The sequence below is a fragment of the Mobula hypostoma genome, chromosome 11, assembly GCF_963921235.1.
Source record: "Mobula hypostoma chromosome 11, sMobHyp1.1, whole genome shotgun sequence".
Classification (NCBI taxonomy): Eukaryota; Metazoa; Chordata; class Chondrichthyes; order Myliobatiformes; family Myliobatidae; genus Mobula; species Mobula hypostoma.
In genome coordinates this window covers 81132437-81149912 of record NC_086107.1, presented here as the reverse complement: position 1 = coordinate 81149912, position 17476 = coordinate 81132437, and the positions used below count along the sequence as shown (strand labels likewise).

The following is a 17476-nucleotide window of genomic DNA, read 5'->3' as shown; positions in this document are numbered from 1 at the left end:
AGAATAGAGGGGCGTCCATTCAGTGCAGAGACGGAAAGGAATTTCATCTCCGTGATGAATCTGTGGAACTCTTTGGCAGGGATAGGTGCGGAGGCAAAACCACTGAGTTTATCTAAAGCAGAAGTTGATTGAATAACTGGGTGTCACGATATCGTAGCGGTTAGCACGAGGCTATTACAGCTCAGGGCGCCAGAATTCAGAGTTCAATCCTGATGCAGTCATCCTTCCTGTGAGTGCGTGGGCTTCCTCCGGGAGCACCAGTTTACAATGATTGGGTGGCACTGTAGTGTACAGGTGACCTGGGTTCAATTCCCACCCCTGTCTGGAAGGAGTTTGTACGTCCTTCACGTGAGTGTGTGGATTTCCTCTGGGTGCTCCAGTTTCCTCCAAAGACATACCCATTAGTAGGTTAATTCAGTCTTTGTAAATTGTCCTGTGATTAGGCTGGGGTTAGATCGCTGGGTTGCCGGGTGGTACGTGATCGAAATAATAAATAAATAAATAATCGTGAAGGAATTGCAAACCAGAAATTAGAAAAACGTTCTTAACAAAGAGATATGTGTTTGGTATGAATGCGAGGTACAGATGTGGAAAGGCAAATATGCTGATGGGTGGTAAATAAGGGAACCGGATCTGGAGTCAAATATAGACCAGGAGGCAGATTTCCTTCCCTGCAGAGATTAATGAACCAGATGGAGTTTACAATAACTCAGAAAAATTTAACAGTCACTGTTCCTGAGGCGAGCTTTTAAATGTTGCATTTACGTGAATTTTATCCAGGCCAAGCTCTGTTCTCACTGCTGCCATCATGAAGGAGGTACAGGAGCCTCAGGTGCCACACCACCAGGTTCAGGAGCAGTTATTACCCCTTAACCATTGTACTCCTGAGTCAGTGTGGACAACTTCATTCACCTCAACTCTAATCACAGCCTATGGACTCACTTGCAAGGACTCTACAACTCATGTTTTCAGTATTATTTATTCATTCATTCTTCGTATTTGCACAGTTTGTCTTCTTTTGCACATTGGTTGCATGTCAGTCTTTGTGTGTGGTTTTTCATGAATTCTACTGTTCCTCTTTGTTTTACTGTGAATGCCCATAAGAAAATTAATCCCGGGGTGGTATATGGTGACATATATGTGGTTTGATAATAAACTTACCTTGAACATTGATTTAAACCCCTTGGCTCCCTGACTTGAGTCTTTGTCCAAGAATAATTCTGTAATGTGTATGAATTTATATCCAAGACCAAAATTGAGAAATTTAAGTGAATTAACCACTACAATCCTACATCTTCATCTTGGAGCATATTATTCTCAATAACTTCACTTTCCCTGCAGCATATTCATTGAAAATTAGCTTAAAGTCTTAAACAATTCTTGTGAGGACTCTCTTTATTTTATTTGTATTTATTTGTAGACACAGCACAGTGACAGGCTCTTCCTGCCCAAGACCCCATAGCACCCGGTTACACCCATGTGCCCAATTGACTTGCTAAGCTGTTCGTCTTTGGAATGTGGGAGGAAGCTGGATCACCCAGTGGAAACTCATGAGGAGAAAGTGCAAACTCCACACAGATGTGGCTGGAATTGAACCCAGGTCTTTGGCTCTGTAATAGTGTTACGCTACCAAACGGTACATTCTTGTCACTGTGCATTGTGAATTCAGAAAAGTGACGTCCCTCCAACTATGTGTCCCTGGCTCTATTTCTATCTCCTTGTGCTCTCCTCTGCTCTTGTCTTCTTCTCCAACAGATCACCTTGTGTGGTTGAGGTTCCGACACCAACACCACCATCATCGTTATGTGCCGCGTTGCATGACATGGGTGATGGTGACAGTAATTGTTCTTGGCAAGTTTTTCTACAGAAGCGGTTTGCCATTACCTCCTTCTGGGCAGTGTCTTTACAAGACCGATGACTCCAGCCACTATCAATACTCTTCAGAGATGGCCTACCTGGTGTCAGCGGTCACATAACCAGGATTTGTGATATGCGTCAGCGGTTCATACGACCATCCACCACCTGCTCCCATGGCTTCATGTGACCCTAATCGGGGGGGTTAAACAGGTGCTAAACTTTGTCCAAGGGTAACTTGCAGGCTAGCGGAGGGAAGAGCAATCTCTCCTTTGGTAGAGATGAATTTCCAACCTGCCACCCAACCAACAACACCAACAAAGTCACCCTAGTAAGCAGAGAGCTAGGGGGCCTCATGATACTATCTCCCCTCCGACTACATCACTGAAGCAAATCATCTGTTTATTGTGGCATCTTTATTATGAGATCTTGTTATGTGTAAATAGCTTGCATTCAAGGTTATTTAATGCAAGGAGAACAAAATAATTTCTGTTCGTGTTTATGCACTTAATAAAACACAAGTATTACAATTGAAATGAATATCATAGACGGTATAAAGCTTTACAGTTATCCGTGGTTGTGATGTGTTACTACTCTTTCAAAACAAAATTAATTTGTTTATCACTTTGGTGGATCCACTTCTTAGATTTACCCTTGTTTGGTCAAACATCATCATCGTCATGGCTCCGTCTGTCTTAAGTCGGCAATGGAGGCGCCCGCTCAGGGCGCAGACCTGGGCGATGAATATGGAGATTCTGGGCCGCCCAGACATCAAGATCCTCCTCTCGGCCTTGCGAATGTGGTCCAAAGGAATGCCGAACAGTACATTTGGCATCAGCTTGGCTGCAGGAGCTGCCGGGAAGTGACGTGATACGTCATCCAACCACCTTAGGGGCTCCACTCCGGATTTGTGTAGGGTTTACTCCTCAGCCTTCTCTTCTCCTGAAGATACCCACAAGGCAGTGGGATCCGTAACCCTGGATAGGGGCCCATACCGGCTACTGTCAGCCGGAGCCAGCTAAGCCCATGGAGGTTTAATTATTATCAAGTTTGGACCTTGGTTAGCTCTTGATAATCACCATCAAAGTCGAGATCAAAGTCAAAGCTGCATTTACTGTCGTAGCACGGGTATACGGTTTATATGCACAGGAAATGCGATGGAAAACAATTGCTGTAGCATCAAGTTCAATGTTCAACGCTTGATTGGCAATTGTGTTGGAACAATTTAAACTTTAACAGAATCAAAATCAGATTTATTGTTGCTGATTTAGTTCAGTTTTAATATACATGCAGCAGTGCAGTGCAAAGATAAAATTGCTCTAGATTACAAAAACAGTGCAATAAAAAGAAATAGTGAGGTTGTGTTTATGGGTTCATGGTCTGTTCGGAAAGGTATAAAGCTGCTCCTAGTCATTGAGACCAATTGAAGTTGCTCCTGAATTGTTGAGTCTGGCTCTTTGAAAAGAGGAAAAAGGAGTTTTATTTGTCACATTACAGTACATCAAAACAGACAATGAAGTACACCGTTTGCATCAACGACCCAGGTCTGAGGATGTGCTGGGGGAAGCCTGCAAGTGTTACCTTGCTTCTGACCTCAACTTCCTAACTCATACCCCTCTGGAACTCCTGTATCTCCTCGCTGATTGTAGCTACAAGTAGAAGGCATGTCACTGAGAGTGGGAGGCATGTCATGGAGAGGGGTGTCCTTAGAGGTGGAGAGTCTGAGTCTTTCAAAAGAGAAAAGAGGAGTTTTATTTGTCACATTACAGTACATCAATGACCCTGACTGTGGTTACAAGGCAAGTGGAAGGCATGTCACGGAGAGTGGATGTCCGTAGAGGTGGACGCCACCTTCTTGAGGCCTCCCTTCTTGACGGTGGGGAGGCTGTTTAGCCCCTTTTAGTCTTTCTATCGCTTCATATCTTTATTTCAATATTAGTTCTTCCCTTTCACACAAAGTCATTGCTGGTAAATTTCCTGCAGGTTTTCCATGGCAGTGGTGAACGAGTCTGTGAACATCACCGTGGAGTTCCCCTACATCAGGTGAGCACCAGGAAATCAAGTGAAACGTTCTCAATTGTTTCCCTACAGTTCCTCGACCCCAGGTGAGGCGAGCTTTTCCTACCCCTGCCCCAAGGTGACCTGCCCCTATTCCCCGGTATCCAGGTGAACTTCTTTCACCCCTGTCCTTGAGTGATCTCTCCAATGCTGTTTCCCCAGGTGAGCACCATTCTCCTCTGTCTCCAGGTGAGCACCTTTCTCCTCTGTGCCCAAGTAAACACCTTTCTCCTCTGTCTCCAGCTGAGCACCTTTCTCATCTGTGCCCAGGTGAGGACCATTCTCCTCCGTGCCCAGGTAAACATCTTTCTTCTCTCCCTCCAGGTGAGCACCATTCTCCTCTCTCTCCAGGTGAGCACCTTTCTCATCTGTGCCCAGGTGAGGACCATTCTCCTCTCTCCAGGTGAGCACCTTTCTCATCTGTGCCCAAGTAAACACCTTTTTCCTCTGTCTCGAGCTGAGCACCTTTCTCCTCTGTGCCCAGGTAAGTTCTAATTCCCTGTTCCTAGGTGAGCTTCTCTATTACCCCTGTCACCAGAGGAGCTCCTTTCACCTCATGTCCCCATCTACAGAGGAACTCTCCTATTCTTGATCCCCAGGTGACCTACTTTCACCTCCATCTGCAAGTGAGTTGAGCTTGTTTATTTAGAGATACTGGGCAGAACAGGCCCTTTTGGCCGAACAAGTCACATCGCCCAGCAACACGTCTATTTAACCCCTAGGCTAATCGCAGACAATTTACAATGACCAATTAACCTACTAATCGGTATGCCTTTGAACTGTGGGTGGAAACCAGAGCATCCGAAGGAAATGTACATGTTCACAGGGACAACGTATAGCCTCCTTACAGACAGCAGCAGGATTTGAACACGAGTCACTGGCACTGTAAAGCAATCTGCTAACCCCTTCACTACCTTGTCCTTCAGCTCTTTCAATCCCTGTTGCTCAGTAACCTCCTCCTATACCCTGTACCCAAAGACTCCTCTCACCCTTGTCCCTGAATGATCTCCTTCTGTGCCCCATCCCGACTGAGCTCAGTTCCCCTCTCCCCGGTCCCAAAAAATCTCCTGTACCCAGCTTCTCCAATTCTTTCATTCCCAGATGAGTTCCTCCAAACCCGCATATACAGGTGATCCTGGACCCAGGTGATCTGCTCCCATCCCCCGTACCCAGGTGACCTGCTCTGATCCCCAATATCCAGGTGATCTGCTCCAATCCCCATAACCCGGGTGATTTGCTCCAATCCCCCATACCCAGGTGATCTGCTCCCACACCTCGTACCCAGGTGATCTAATCCAATCACTTGTACCCAGGTGATCTGCTCAAATCCCCCATAACCAGGTGAGCCGGTCCAAAGCCTCGTACCCAGGTGATCTGCTCCAATCCCCCATACCCAAGTGATCCGCTCCAATCCACTGTACCCAGGTGATCTGATCCAAACCCCTGTACTCAGGTGATCTGCTCCAATCTCCAATACCCAGGTGATCTGCTACAACCCCCCATACCCAGGTGATCTGCTCCAATCCCCCATAACCAGGTGATGTGCTCCAACCCCCCATACCCAGGTGATCTGCTCCAATCCCCCATACCCAGGTGATCTGCTCCAATACCCCGTACACAGGTGATGTACTCCAATCCTCCATACCCTGGTGATCAGCTCCAATCCCCTGTAGCCAGGTGATCTGGTCTAATCCCCCGTACCCAGGTGATCTGCTCCAATCCTCCATACCCAGGTGATCTGCTCCATTCCCCCATACCCAGGTGATTTGCTTCAATCCTCCGTACCCAGGTGATCTGCTTCAATCCTCCGTACCCAAGTGATCTGCTCCAATCCCCTGTACCTAGGTGATCAGCTCCAACCCCCCATAGCTAGGTGATCTGCTCCAATGCCCTGTACTCAGGTGTTCTGCTCCAATCCCGTGTACCCAGGTGACCTGCTCCATTCCCCTGTACCCGGGTGATCTGCTCCAATCCCCAATAGCCCAGGTGAGCTGCTCCAAGCCCCCATACCCAGGTGATCTGCTCCAATCCCCCGTACCCAGGTGACCTGCTCTAATCCCTCATACCCAGGTGATATGCTCCAATCCCCCATGCCCGGGTGATCTGCTCCAATCCCCCATATCCATGTGATCTGCTGCAATCTCCTGTACCCAGGTGACCTGCTCTAATCTCCCATACGCAGGTGATCTGCTTCAATCCCCTGTACCCAGGTGATCTGCTCCAATGCCCTGTAACCAGGTAATCTGCTCCAATCTACTGTACCCAGGTGATCTGCTCCAACCCACTGTACTCAGGAGATCGGCTCCAATCCACATAACCCAGGTGATCTGCTCCAATCCCCCATACCCAGGTAATCAACTCCAATCCCCTGTACACAGGTGATCTGCTCCAATCCCCTGTACCCAGCTGATCTGCTCCAATCCCCATAACCCAGGCGATCTGTTCCAATCCCCTGTACCGAGGTGATCTGCTCCAATCCCCATAACCCAGGCGATCTGCTCTAATCCCCTGTACCCAGGTGATCTGCTCCAGTCCCCCATATCCTGGTGATCTGCTCCAATCCCCTGTACCCATGTGATCTGCTCTAATCCCCTGTACCCAGGTGATCTGCTCCAACCCCCCATACCCAGGTGATCTGCTCCAATGCCCTGTACTCAGGTGTTCTGCTCCAATTCCATGCACCCAGGTGATCTGCTCCATTCCCCTGTACCCAGGTGATCTGCTCCAATCCCCCATAACCCAGGTGAGCTGCTCCAAGACCCCAAACCCAGGTGACCTGCTCCAAACCCCTTGTAATCAGGTGATCTGTTCCAATCCCCTGTACTGAGGTGATCTGCTCCAATCCCCATAACCCAGGCGATCTGCTCCAATCCCCATAATCCAGGCGATCTGCTCCAATTCCCTGTACCCAGGTGATTTGCTCCAATCCCCCATACCCAGGTGATCTGCTCCATCCCCCCTTACCCAGGTGATCTGCTCCAACCCCTGTATCAGATGATCTGCTCCAACCACCTTACCCAGGTGATCTGCTCCAATCCACCATAACCCAGGTGAGCTGCTCCAAGACCCCAAACCCAGGTGACCTGCTCCAAACCCCTTGTAATCAGGTGATCTGTTCCAATCCCCTGTACTGAGGTGATCTGCTCCAATCCCCATAACCCAGGCGATCTGCTCCAATTCCCTGTACCCAGGTGATCTGCTCCAATCCCCCATACCCAGGTGATCTGCTCCATTCCCCCTTACCCAGGTGATCTGCTCCAACCCCTGTAACAGATTATCTGCTCCAACCACCTTACCCAGGTGATCTGCTCCAATCCCATAATGCAGGTGATCAGCTCCAGTCCTCTGTACCCAGGTAATCTGCTCCATTCCCCTGTCCCCAGGTGATCTGCTCCAATTCCCCATAACTCAGGTGAGCTGCTCCAAGCCCCCATACCCAGGTGATCTACTCCACTCCCCTTTAACCAGATGATCTGCTCCAATCCCCTGTACTGAGGTGATCTGCTCCAATCCCCATGACCCAGGTGAGCTGCTCCAAGCCCCCATACCCAGGTGGTCTGCTCCAATCCCCTGTAATCAGGTGATCTTCTCCAACCCCTGTACTGAGGTGATCCGCTCCAATCCCCCGTACCCAGGTGATCTGCTCCCATCCCCCGCATCCAGGTGATCTGCTCCAATCCCCTATACCCAGGTGACCTGCTCCAATCCCCATAACCCAGGTGATCAGCTCCAATCCCCTGTACGCATGTGATCTGGTCTAATCCCCCATACCCAGGTGATCTGCTCCAATCACCTGTACCCAGGTGATCAGCTCCAATCCCCTGTACGCAGGTGATCTGGTCTCATCCCCCATACCCAGGTGATCTGCTCCAATCTACTGTACCCAGGTGATATGCTCCAATCCCCGATACCCAGGTGATCTGCTCCAATCCGCCGTTCCCAGGGGATCTGCTCCAATCCCCTGAACCCAGGTAATCTGCTCTAATCCTCTGTACCCAGGTGACCTGCTCCAATCGCCATAACCCAGATGATCTGCTCCAATCCCCCGTACCCAGGTGATCTGCTCCAATCCTCCATACCCAGGTAATCAGCTCCAATCCCCTGTACCCAGGTGACCTGCTCCAATCCCCCGTACCCAGGTGATCTGCACCAATCTCCTGTACCCAGGTGATATGCTCCAATCCCCTGTACCCAAGTGATCAGCTCCAATCCCCCATATCATGGTGATGTGCTCCATTCTCCCATACCCAGGTGATCTGCTCCAATCCCCTGTATCAGATGATCTGCTCCAGCCACCTTACCTAGGTGATCTGCTCCAGTCCCCATAACACAGGTGATTAGCTCCAATCCACCATAACCAGGTGATGTGATCCAATCCCCTGTACCCAGGTGAGCTGCTCCAATCCCCATAACGCAGGTGATCTGCTCCAATCCCCTTTACCCAGGTGATCTGCTCCAATCCCCATACCCAGGTGATCGGTTCCAATCCCCAGTACCCAGGTGTTCTGCTACAATCCCGAGTACCCAGGTGAGCTACTCCAATCCCCTGTACCAAGGTGATATGCTCCAATCCCCATAACCCAGGTGAACTGCTCCAAGCCCCCATACCCAGGTGATCTGCTCCAATCCCCTGTAATCACATGATCTGCTCCAATCCCCTGTACCAAGGTGATATGCTCCAATCCCCATAACCCAGGTGAACTGCTCCAAGCCCCCATACCCAGGTGATCTGCTCCAATCCCCTGTAATCAGGTGATCTGCTCCAATCTCCTGTACCCAGGTGACCTGTCCAATCCCCCTTACCTAGGTGATCTGCTCAAACCCCCATAACCCAGGTGATCTGCTCCAATCTGCCATACCCAGGTGATCTGCTCCAATCCCCATAACCCAGACGATCTGCTCCAATCCCCTTTACCCAGGTGATCTGCTCCAATCCCCCATACCCAGGTGATCTGTTCCAATCCCCAGTGCCCAGGTGTTCTGCTACAATCCTGTGTACCCAGGTGATCTGCTCCATTCCCCTGTACCTAGGTGATCTGCTCCAATCCACCATAACCCAGGTGAGCTGCTCCAAGCCCCCATACCCAGGTGATCTGCTCCAATCCCCAGTACCCAGGTGTTCTGCTCCAATTTCCTGCACCCAGGTGATATGCTCCAATCCCCCATACCCAGGTGATCTGATCCAATCCCCCGTACCCATGTGATCTGCTGCAATCCCCTGTACCCAGGTGATCAGCTCCAACCCCCCCATACCCAGGTTATCTGCTCCAATGCCCTATACTCAGGTGTTCTGCTCCAATCCCGTGTACCCAGGTGATCTGCTCCATTGCCCTGTACCCAGGTGATCTGCTCCAATCCCCCATACCCATGTGATCTATTCCAATCCCCAGTGCCCAGGTGATCTGCCTCAACCCCCCATACCCAGGTGAACTACTCGAATGCCCTGTACTCAGGTGTTCTGCTACAATCCCGTGCACCCAGGTGATCCGATCAATTCCCCTGTACCTAGGTGATCTGCTCCGATCCCCATAACCCATGTGATCTGCTGCAATCTCCTGTACCCAGGTGATCTGCTCCAATCCCCCATACCCAGGTGAGCTACTCGAATCCCCTGTACCAAGGTGATCTGCTCCAATCCCCATAACCCAGGTGATCAGCTCCAACCCCCCATACCCAGGTTATCTGCTCCAATGCCCTGTACTCAGGTGTTCTGCTCCAATCCCGTGTACCCAGGTGATCTGCTCCATTGCCCTGTACCCAGGAGATCTGCTCCAATCCTCCATAACCCAGGTGAGCTGCTCCAAGCCCCCATACCCAGGTGATCTGCTCCAATCTCCTGTACCCAGGTGATATGCTCCAATCCCCCTTACCCAGGTGATCTGATCCAATCCCCCGTATCCATGTGATCTGCTCCAATCTCCTGTACCCAGGTGACCTGCTCCAATCCCCCGTACCCAGGTGATCTGCTCCAATCCCCCATACCCAGGTGATCTGTTCCAATCCCCTGTACCCAGGTGATCAGCTCCAACCCCCCATACCCAGGTTATCTGCTCCAATGCCCTGTACTCAGGTGTTCTGCTCCAATCCTGTGTACCCAGGTGATCTGCTCCATTGCCCTGTACCCAGGTGATCTGCTCCAATCCTCCATAACCCAGGTGATATGCTCCAATCCCCCTTACACTGGTGATTTGCTCCAATTCCCCATACCCAGGTGATCTGTTCCAATCCCCAGTGCCCAGGTGATCTGCCTCAACCCCCCCCATACCCTGGTGATCTGATCAATTCCCCTGTACCTAGGTGATCAGCTCCAATCCCCCATACCCAGATGATCTGCTCCAATGCACTGTACTCAGGTGTTCTGCTCCAATCCTGTGTATCCAGGTGACCTGCTCCATTCCCCTGTACCCAGGTGATCTGCTCCAATCCCCAATAGCCCAGGTGAGCTGCTCTAATCCCCCATACCCAGGTAAGATGCTTCAATCCCCCGTACCCAGGTGATCTGCTCCAATCCCCGGTACCCAGGTGATCAGCTCCAAACCCCCATAGCTAGGTGATCTGCTCCAATCCCCGATACCCAGGTGATCTGCTCCAATCCGCCATTCCCAGGGGATCTGCTCCAATCCCCTGAACCCAGGTGATCTGCTCCAATCCCCCATATCGTGGTGATGTGCTCCATTCTCCCATACCCAGGTGATCTGCTCCAATCCCCTGTATCAGATGATCTGCTCCAGCCACCTTACCTAGGTGATCTGCTCCAATCCCCATAACGCAGGTGATCAGCTGCAATCCACCGTAACCAGGTGATCTGCTCCAATCCCCTGTACCCAGGTGAGCTGCTCTAATCCCCATAACCCAGGTGATCTGCTCCAATCCCCATAACGCAGGTGATCTGCTCCAATCCGCCATTCCCAGGGGATCTGCTCCAATCCCCCGCATCAAGGTGATCTGCTCCAATCCCCCATACCCAGATGATCTGTTCCAATCCCCAGTACCCAGGTGATCTGCCTCAATCCCCCATACCCAGGTGAGCTACTCGAATCCCCTGTACCAAGGTGATCTGCTCCAATCCCCATAACCCAGGTGATCTGCTCCAATCCCCCATACCCAGATGATCTGCTCCAATGCCCTGTACTCAGGTGTACTGCTACAATCCCGTGTACCCAGGTGATCTGCTCAATTCCCCTGTACCTAGGTGATCTGCTCCAATCCACCATAACCCAGGTGAGCTGCTCCAAGCCCCCATATCCAGGTGATCTGCTCCAATCCCCCATACCCAGGTGATCTGCTCCAATCCCCCATAACCCAGGTGAGCTGCTCCAAGACCCCAAACCCAGGTGACCTGCTCCAAACCCCTTGTAATCAGGTGATCTGTTCCAATCCCCTGTACTGAGGTGATCTGCTCCAATCCCCATAACCCAGGCGATCTGCTCCAATCCCCATAATCCAGGTGATCTGCTCCAATTCCCTGTACCCAGGTGATCTGCTCCAATGCCCTGTACTCAGGTGTACTGCTACAATCCCGTGTACCCAGGTGATCTGCTCAATTCCCCTGTACCTAGGTGATCTGCTCCAATCCACCATAACTCAGGTGAGCTGCTCCAAGCCCCCATACCCAGGTGATCTGCTCCAATCCCCCGTACCCAGGTGATCTGCTCCAATTTCCTGTACCCAGGTGATATGCTCCAATCCCCCATACCCAGGTGAACTGATCCAATCCCCCATATCCATGTGATCTGCTGCAATCTGCTGTACCCAGGTGACCTGCTCCAATCCCCATAATCCAGGTGATCTGCTCCAATCCCTGCACCCAGGTGATCAGCTCCAACCCTTCATACCCAGGTTATCTGCTCCAATGCCCTGTACTCAGGTGTTCTGCTCCAATCCTGTGTACACAGCTGATCTGCTCCATTCCCCTGTACCCAGGTGATCTTCTCCAATCCTCCATAACCCAGGTGAGATGCTCCAAGCCCCCATAGCCAGGTGATCTGCTCCAATCTCCTGTATCCAGGTGATATGCTCCAATCCCCCTTATCCAGGTATCTGATCCAATCCCCACTACCCAGGTGATCTGCCTCAACCCCCCATACCCAGGTGAGCTACTCGAATCCCCTATAGCAATGTGATCTGATCCAATCCCCATAAACCAGGTGATCTGCTCCAATCCCCTGTACCCAGGGGATCAGCTCCAATCCCCCATACCCAGATGATCTGTTCCAATGCCCTGTGCTCAGGTGTTCTGCTACAATCCGGTGTACCAGGTGATCTGCTCAATTCCCCTGTACCCAGGTGATCTGCTCCAATCCTCCATAACCCAGGTGAGCTGCTCCAAGCCCCCATATCCAGGTGATCTGCTCCAATCCCCCATACCCTGGTGATCTGCTCCAACCCTCTGTACCCAGCTGACCTGCTCCAATCCCCCATATCCAGATGATCTTCTCCAATCCCCTTTACCCAGGTAATCTGCTCCAATCGCCCATACCCAGATGATCTGCTCCAATGTCCTGCACTCAGGTGTTCTGCTACAATCCCGTGTACACAGGTGATCTGCTCAAATCCCCTGTACCTAGGTGATCTGCTCCGATCCACCATAACCCAGGTGAGCTGCTCCAAGCCCCCATACCCAGGTGATCTGCTCCAATCCCATGTACCCAGGTGATCTGGTCCAATCCCCCGTACCCAGGTGATCTGCTCCAATTTCCTGTACCCAGGTGACCTGCTCCAATCGCCATAACCCAGGTGATCTGCTCCAATCCCCCATACCCTGGTGATCTGCTCCAACCCTCTGTACCCAGGTGATCTGCTCCAATCCCCTGTACTCAGGTGTTCTGCTCCAATCCCCTGTACCCAAGTGAGCTGCTCTAATTACCATAACCCAGGTGATATTGTCCAATCCCCTGTAACCAGGTGATCAGCTCCAATCCCCCATACCCAGATGATCTGCTCCAATGCCCTGCACTTAGGTGTTCTGCTACAATCCCGTGTACACAGGTGATCTGCTCAAATCCCCTGTACCTAGGTGATCTGCTCCGATCCACCATAACCCAGGTGATCTGCTCCAATCCCCCATACCCTGGTGATCTGCTCCAACCCTCTGTACCCAGCTGACCTGCTTCAATCCCCCATATCCAGACGATCTTCTCCAATCCCCTTTACCCAGGTAATCTGCTCCAATCGCCCATACCCAGATGATCTGCTCCAATGTCCTGCACTCAGGTGTTCTGCTACAATCCCGTGTACACAGGTGATCTGCTCAAATCCCCTGTACCTAGGTGATCTGCTCCGATCCACCATAACCCAGGTGAGCTGCTCCAAGCCCCCATACCCAGGTGATCTGCTCCGATCCCATGTACCCAGGTGATCTGGTCCAATCCCCCGTACCCAGGTGATCTGCTCCAATTTCCTGTACCCAGGTGACCTGCTCCAATCGCCATAACCCAGGTGATCTGCTCCAATCCCCCATACCCTGGTGATCTGCTCCAACCCTCTGTACCCAGCTGATATGCTCCACTCCCCCATATCCAGACAATCTTCTCCAATCCCCTTTACCCAGGTAATCTGCTCCAATCCCCCATACCCAGGTGAGCTACTCCAATCCCCCATACCCTGGTGATCTGTTCCAATCCCCAGTACCCAGGTGATCTGCCTCAATCCCCCATACCCAGGTGAGCTACTCCAATGTCCTGTACTCAGGTGTTCTGCTCCAATCCCCTGTACCCAGGTGATCTGCTCCAATTTCCTGTACCCAGGTGACCTGCTCCAATCGCCATAACCCAGGTGATCTGCTCCAATCCCCCATACCCTGTTGATCTGCTCCAACTCTCTGTACCCAGCTGACCTGCTCCAATCCCCCATATCCAGGCGATCTTCTCCAATCTCCTTTACCCAGGTAATCTGCTCCAATCGCCCATACCCAGATGATCTGCTCCAATGCCCTGCACTCAGGTGTTCTGCTACAATCCCGTGTACACAGGTGATCTGCTCCAATCCCCCATACCCTGGTGATCTGTTCCAATCCCCAGTACCCAGGTGATCTGCTTCAATCCCCCATACCCAGGTGAGCTACTCCAATGTCCTGTACTCAGGTGTTCTGCTCCAATCCCCTGTACCCAGGTGATCTGCTCCATTCCCTGCACCCAGGTGATCTGCTCCAATCCCCCACAACCCAGGTGAGCTGCTCCAAGCCCCCATATCCAGGTGATCTGTTCCAATCCCCTGTAATCAGGTGATATGCGCCAATCCCTGATACTTAGGTGATCTGCTCCAATCCCCTGTACCCAGGTGATCTGCTCCAATCTCCTGGTCCCAGGTGACCTGTCCAATCCGCCGTACCCAGGTGATCTGCTCCAATCCCCATAACCCAGATGATCTACTCCAATCCTCTTCACCCAGGTGATATTATCCAATCCCCTGTAACCAGGTGATCAGCTCCAATCCCCCATACCCAGATGATCTGCTCCAATCCCCTGTACTCAGGTGTTCTGCTCCAATCCCCTGTACCCAAGTGAGCTGCTCTAATTACCATAACCCAGGTGATATTGTCCAATCCCCTTTACCCAGGTAATCTGCTCCAATCGCCCATACCCAGATGATCTGCTCCAATGTCCTGCACTCAGGTGTTCTGCTACAATCCCGTGTACACAGGTGATCTGCTCAAATCCCCTGTACCTAGGTGATCTGCTCCGATCGACCATAACCCAGGTGAGCTGCGCCAAGCCCCCATACCCAGGTGATCTGCTCCAATCCCATGTACCCAGGTGATCTGGTCCAATCCCCCGTAACCAGGTGATCTGCTCCAATTTCCTGTACCCAGGTGACCTGCTCCAATCGCCATAACCCAGGTGATCTGCTCCAATCCCCCATACCCTGGTGATCTGCTCCAACCCTCTGTACCCAGCTGACCTGCTCCAATCCCCCATATCCAGACGACCTTCTCCAATCCCCTTTACCCAGGTAATCTGCTCCAATCCCCGGTACCCAGGTGAGCTACTCCAATCTGCAGTATCCAGATGATCTGCTCCAATCCCCCATACCCTGGTGATCTGTTCCAATCCCCAGTACCCAGGTGATCTGCTTCAATCCCCCATACCCAGGTGAGCTACTCCAATGTCCTGTACTCAGGTGTTCTGCTCCAATCCCCTGTACCCAGGTGATCTGCTCCATTCCCTGCACCCAGGTGATCTGCTCCAATCCCCCACAACCCAGGTGAGCTGCTCCAAGCCCCCATATCCAGGTGATCTGTTCCAATCCCCTGTAATCAGGTGATATGCGCCAATCCCTGATACTTAGGTGATCTGCTCCAATCCCCTGTACCCAGGTGATCTGCTCCAATCTCCTGGTCCCAGGTGACCTGTCCAATCCGCCGTACCCAGGTGATATGCTCCAATCCCCATAACCCAGACGATCTACTCCAATCCCCTTTACCCAGGTGATATTATCCAATCCCCTGTAACCAGGTGATCAGCTCCAATCCCCCATACCCAGATGATCTGCTCCAATCCCCTGTACTCAGGTGTTCTGCTCCAATCCCCTGTACCCAAGTGAGCTGCTCTAATTACCATAACCCAGGTGATATTGTCCAATCCCCTTTACCCAGGTAATCTGCTCCAATCGCCCATACCCAGATGATCTGCTCCAATGTCCTGCACTCAGGTGTTCTGCTACAATCCCGTGTACACAGGTGATCTGCTCAAATCCCCTGTACCTAGGTGATCTGCTCCGATCCACCATAACCCATGTGAGCTGCTCCAAGCCCCCATACCCAGGTGATCTGCTCCAATCCCATGTACCCAGGTGATCTGGTCCAATCCCCCGTACCCACGTGATCTGCTCCAATTTCCTGTACCCAGGTGACCTGCTCCAATCGCCATAACCCAGGTGATCTGCTCCAATCCCCCATACCCTGGTGATCTGCTCCAACCCTCTGTACCCAGCTGACCTGCTCCAATCCCCCATATCCAGACGATCTTCTCCAATCTCTTTTACCCAGGTAATCTGCTCCAATCGCACATACCCAGATGATCTGCTCCAATGCCCTGCACTCAGGTGTTCTGCTACAATCCCGTGAACACAGGTGATCTGCTCAAATCCCCTGTACCTAGGTGATCTGCTCCGATCCACCATAACCCAGGTGAGCTGCTCCAAGCCCCCATACCCAGGTGATCTGCTCCAATTCCATGTACCCAGATGATCTGCTCCAATCTCCCATACCCTGGTGATCTGTTCCAATCCCCAGTACCCAGGTGATCTGCCTCAATCCCCCATACCCAGGTGAGCTACTCCAATGTCCTGTACTCAGGTGTTCTGCTCCAATCCCCTGTACCCAGGTGATCTGCTCCAATCCCCCACAACCCAGGTGAGCTGCTCCAAGCCCCCATATCCAGGTGATCTGTTCCAATCCCCTGTAATCAGGTGATATGCGCCAATCCCTGATACCTAGGTGATCTGCTCCAATCCCCTGTACCCAGGTGATCTGCTCCAATCTCCTGGTCCCAGGTGACCTGTCCAATCCGCCGTACCCAGGTGATCTGCTCCAATCCCCATAACCCAGACGATCTACTCCAATCCCCTTTACCCAGGTGATATTGTCCAATCCCCTGTAACCAGGTGATCAGCTCCAATCCCCCATACCCAGATGATCTGCTCCAATGCCCTGCACTCAGGTGTTCTGCTACAATCCCTTGTACACAGGTGATCTGCTCAAATCCCCTGTACCTAGGTGATCTGCTCCGATCCACCATAACCCAGGTGAGCTGCTCCAAGCCCCATACCCAGGTGATCTGCTCCAATCCCATGCACCCAGGTGATCTGGTCCAATCTCCCGTACCCAGGTGATCTGCTCCAATTTCCTGTACCCAGGTGACCTGCTCCAATCGCCATAACCCAGGTGATCTGCTCCAATCCCCCATACCCTGGTGATCTGCTCCAACCCTCTGTACCCAGCTGATCTGCTCCAATCCCCCATATCCAGACGATCTTCTCCAATCCCCTTTACCCAGGTAATCTGCTCCAATCCCCCATACCCAGGTGAGCAACTCCAATCTGCCGTATCCAGATGATCTGCTCCAATCCCCCATACCCTGGTGATCTGTTCCAATCCCCAGTACCCATGTGATCTGCCTCAATCCCCCATACCCAGGTGAGCTACTCCAATGTCCTGTACTCAGGTGTTCTGCTCCAATTCCCTGTACCCATGTGATCTGCTCCATTCCCCTGCACCCAGGTGATCTGCTCCAATCCCCCACAACCCAGGTGAGCTGCTCCAAGCCCCCATATCCAGGTGATCTGTTCCAATCTGCTGTAACCAGGTGACCTGTCCAATCCGCCGTACCCAGGTGATCTGCTCCAATCCCCATGACCCAGACGATCTGCTCCAATCTCCTTTACCCAGCTGATCTGCTCCAATCCCCATAACCCAGGTGATCTGCTCCAATCCCCTGTAACCAGGTGATCAGCTCCAATCCCCCATACAGATGTGATCTGTTCCAATCCCTAGTACCCAGGTGATCTGCCTTTATCCCCCATACCCAGGTGAGCTACTCGAATCCCCTGTACCAAGGTGATCTGC

At 51.8% G+C, this 17476-nt stretch overlaps 1 protein-coding gene across 1 annotated transcript in view; it reads left to right on the top strand.

The window, feature by feature from the left end:
* Positions 1 to 17476, top strand: part of tmem150b (transmembrane protein 150B) — a 96534-nt gene that overhangs the window by 31962 nt on the left and 47096 nt on the right. The window contains exon 3 of the mRNA XM_063062351.1: positions 3838 to 3897. Within this exon, the coding sequence (XP_062918421.1) occupies positions 3838 to 3897 (60 nt within the window). The remainder of the gene's footprint in view (positions 1 to 3837; positions 3898 to 17476) is intronic.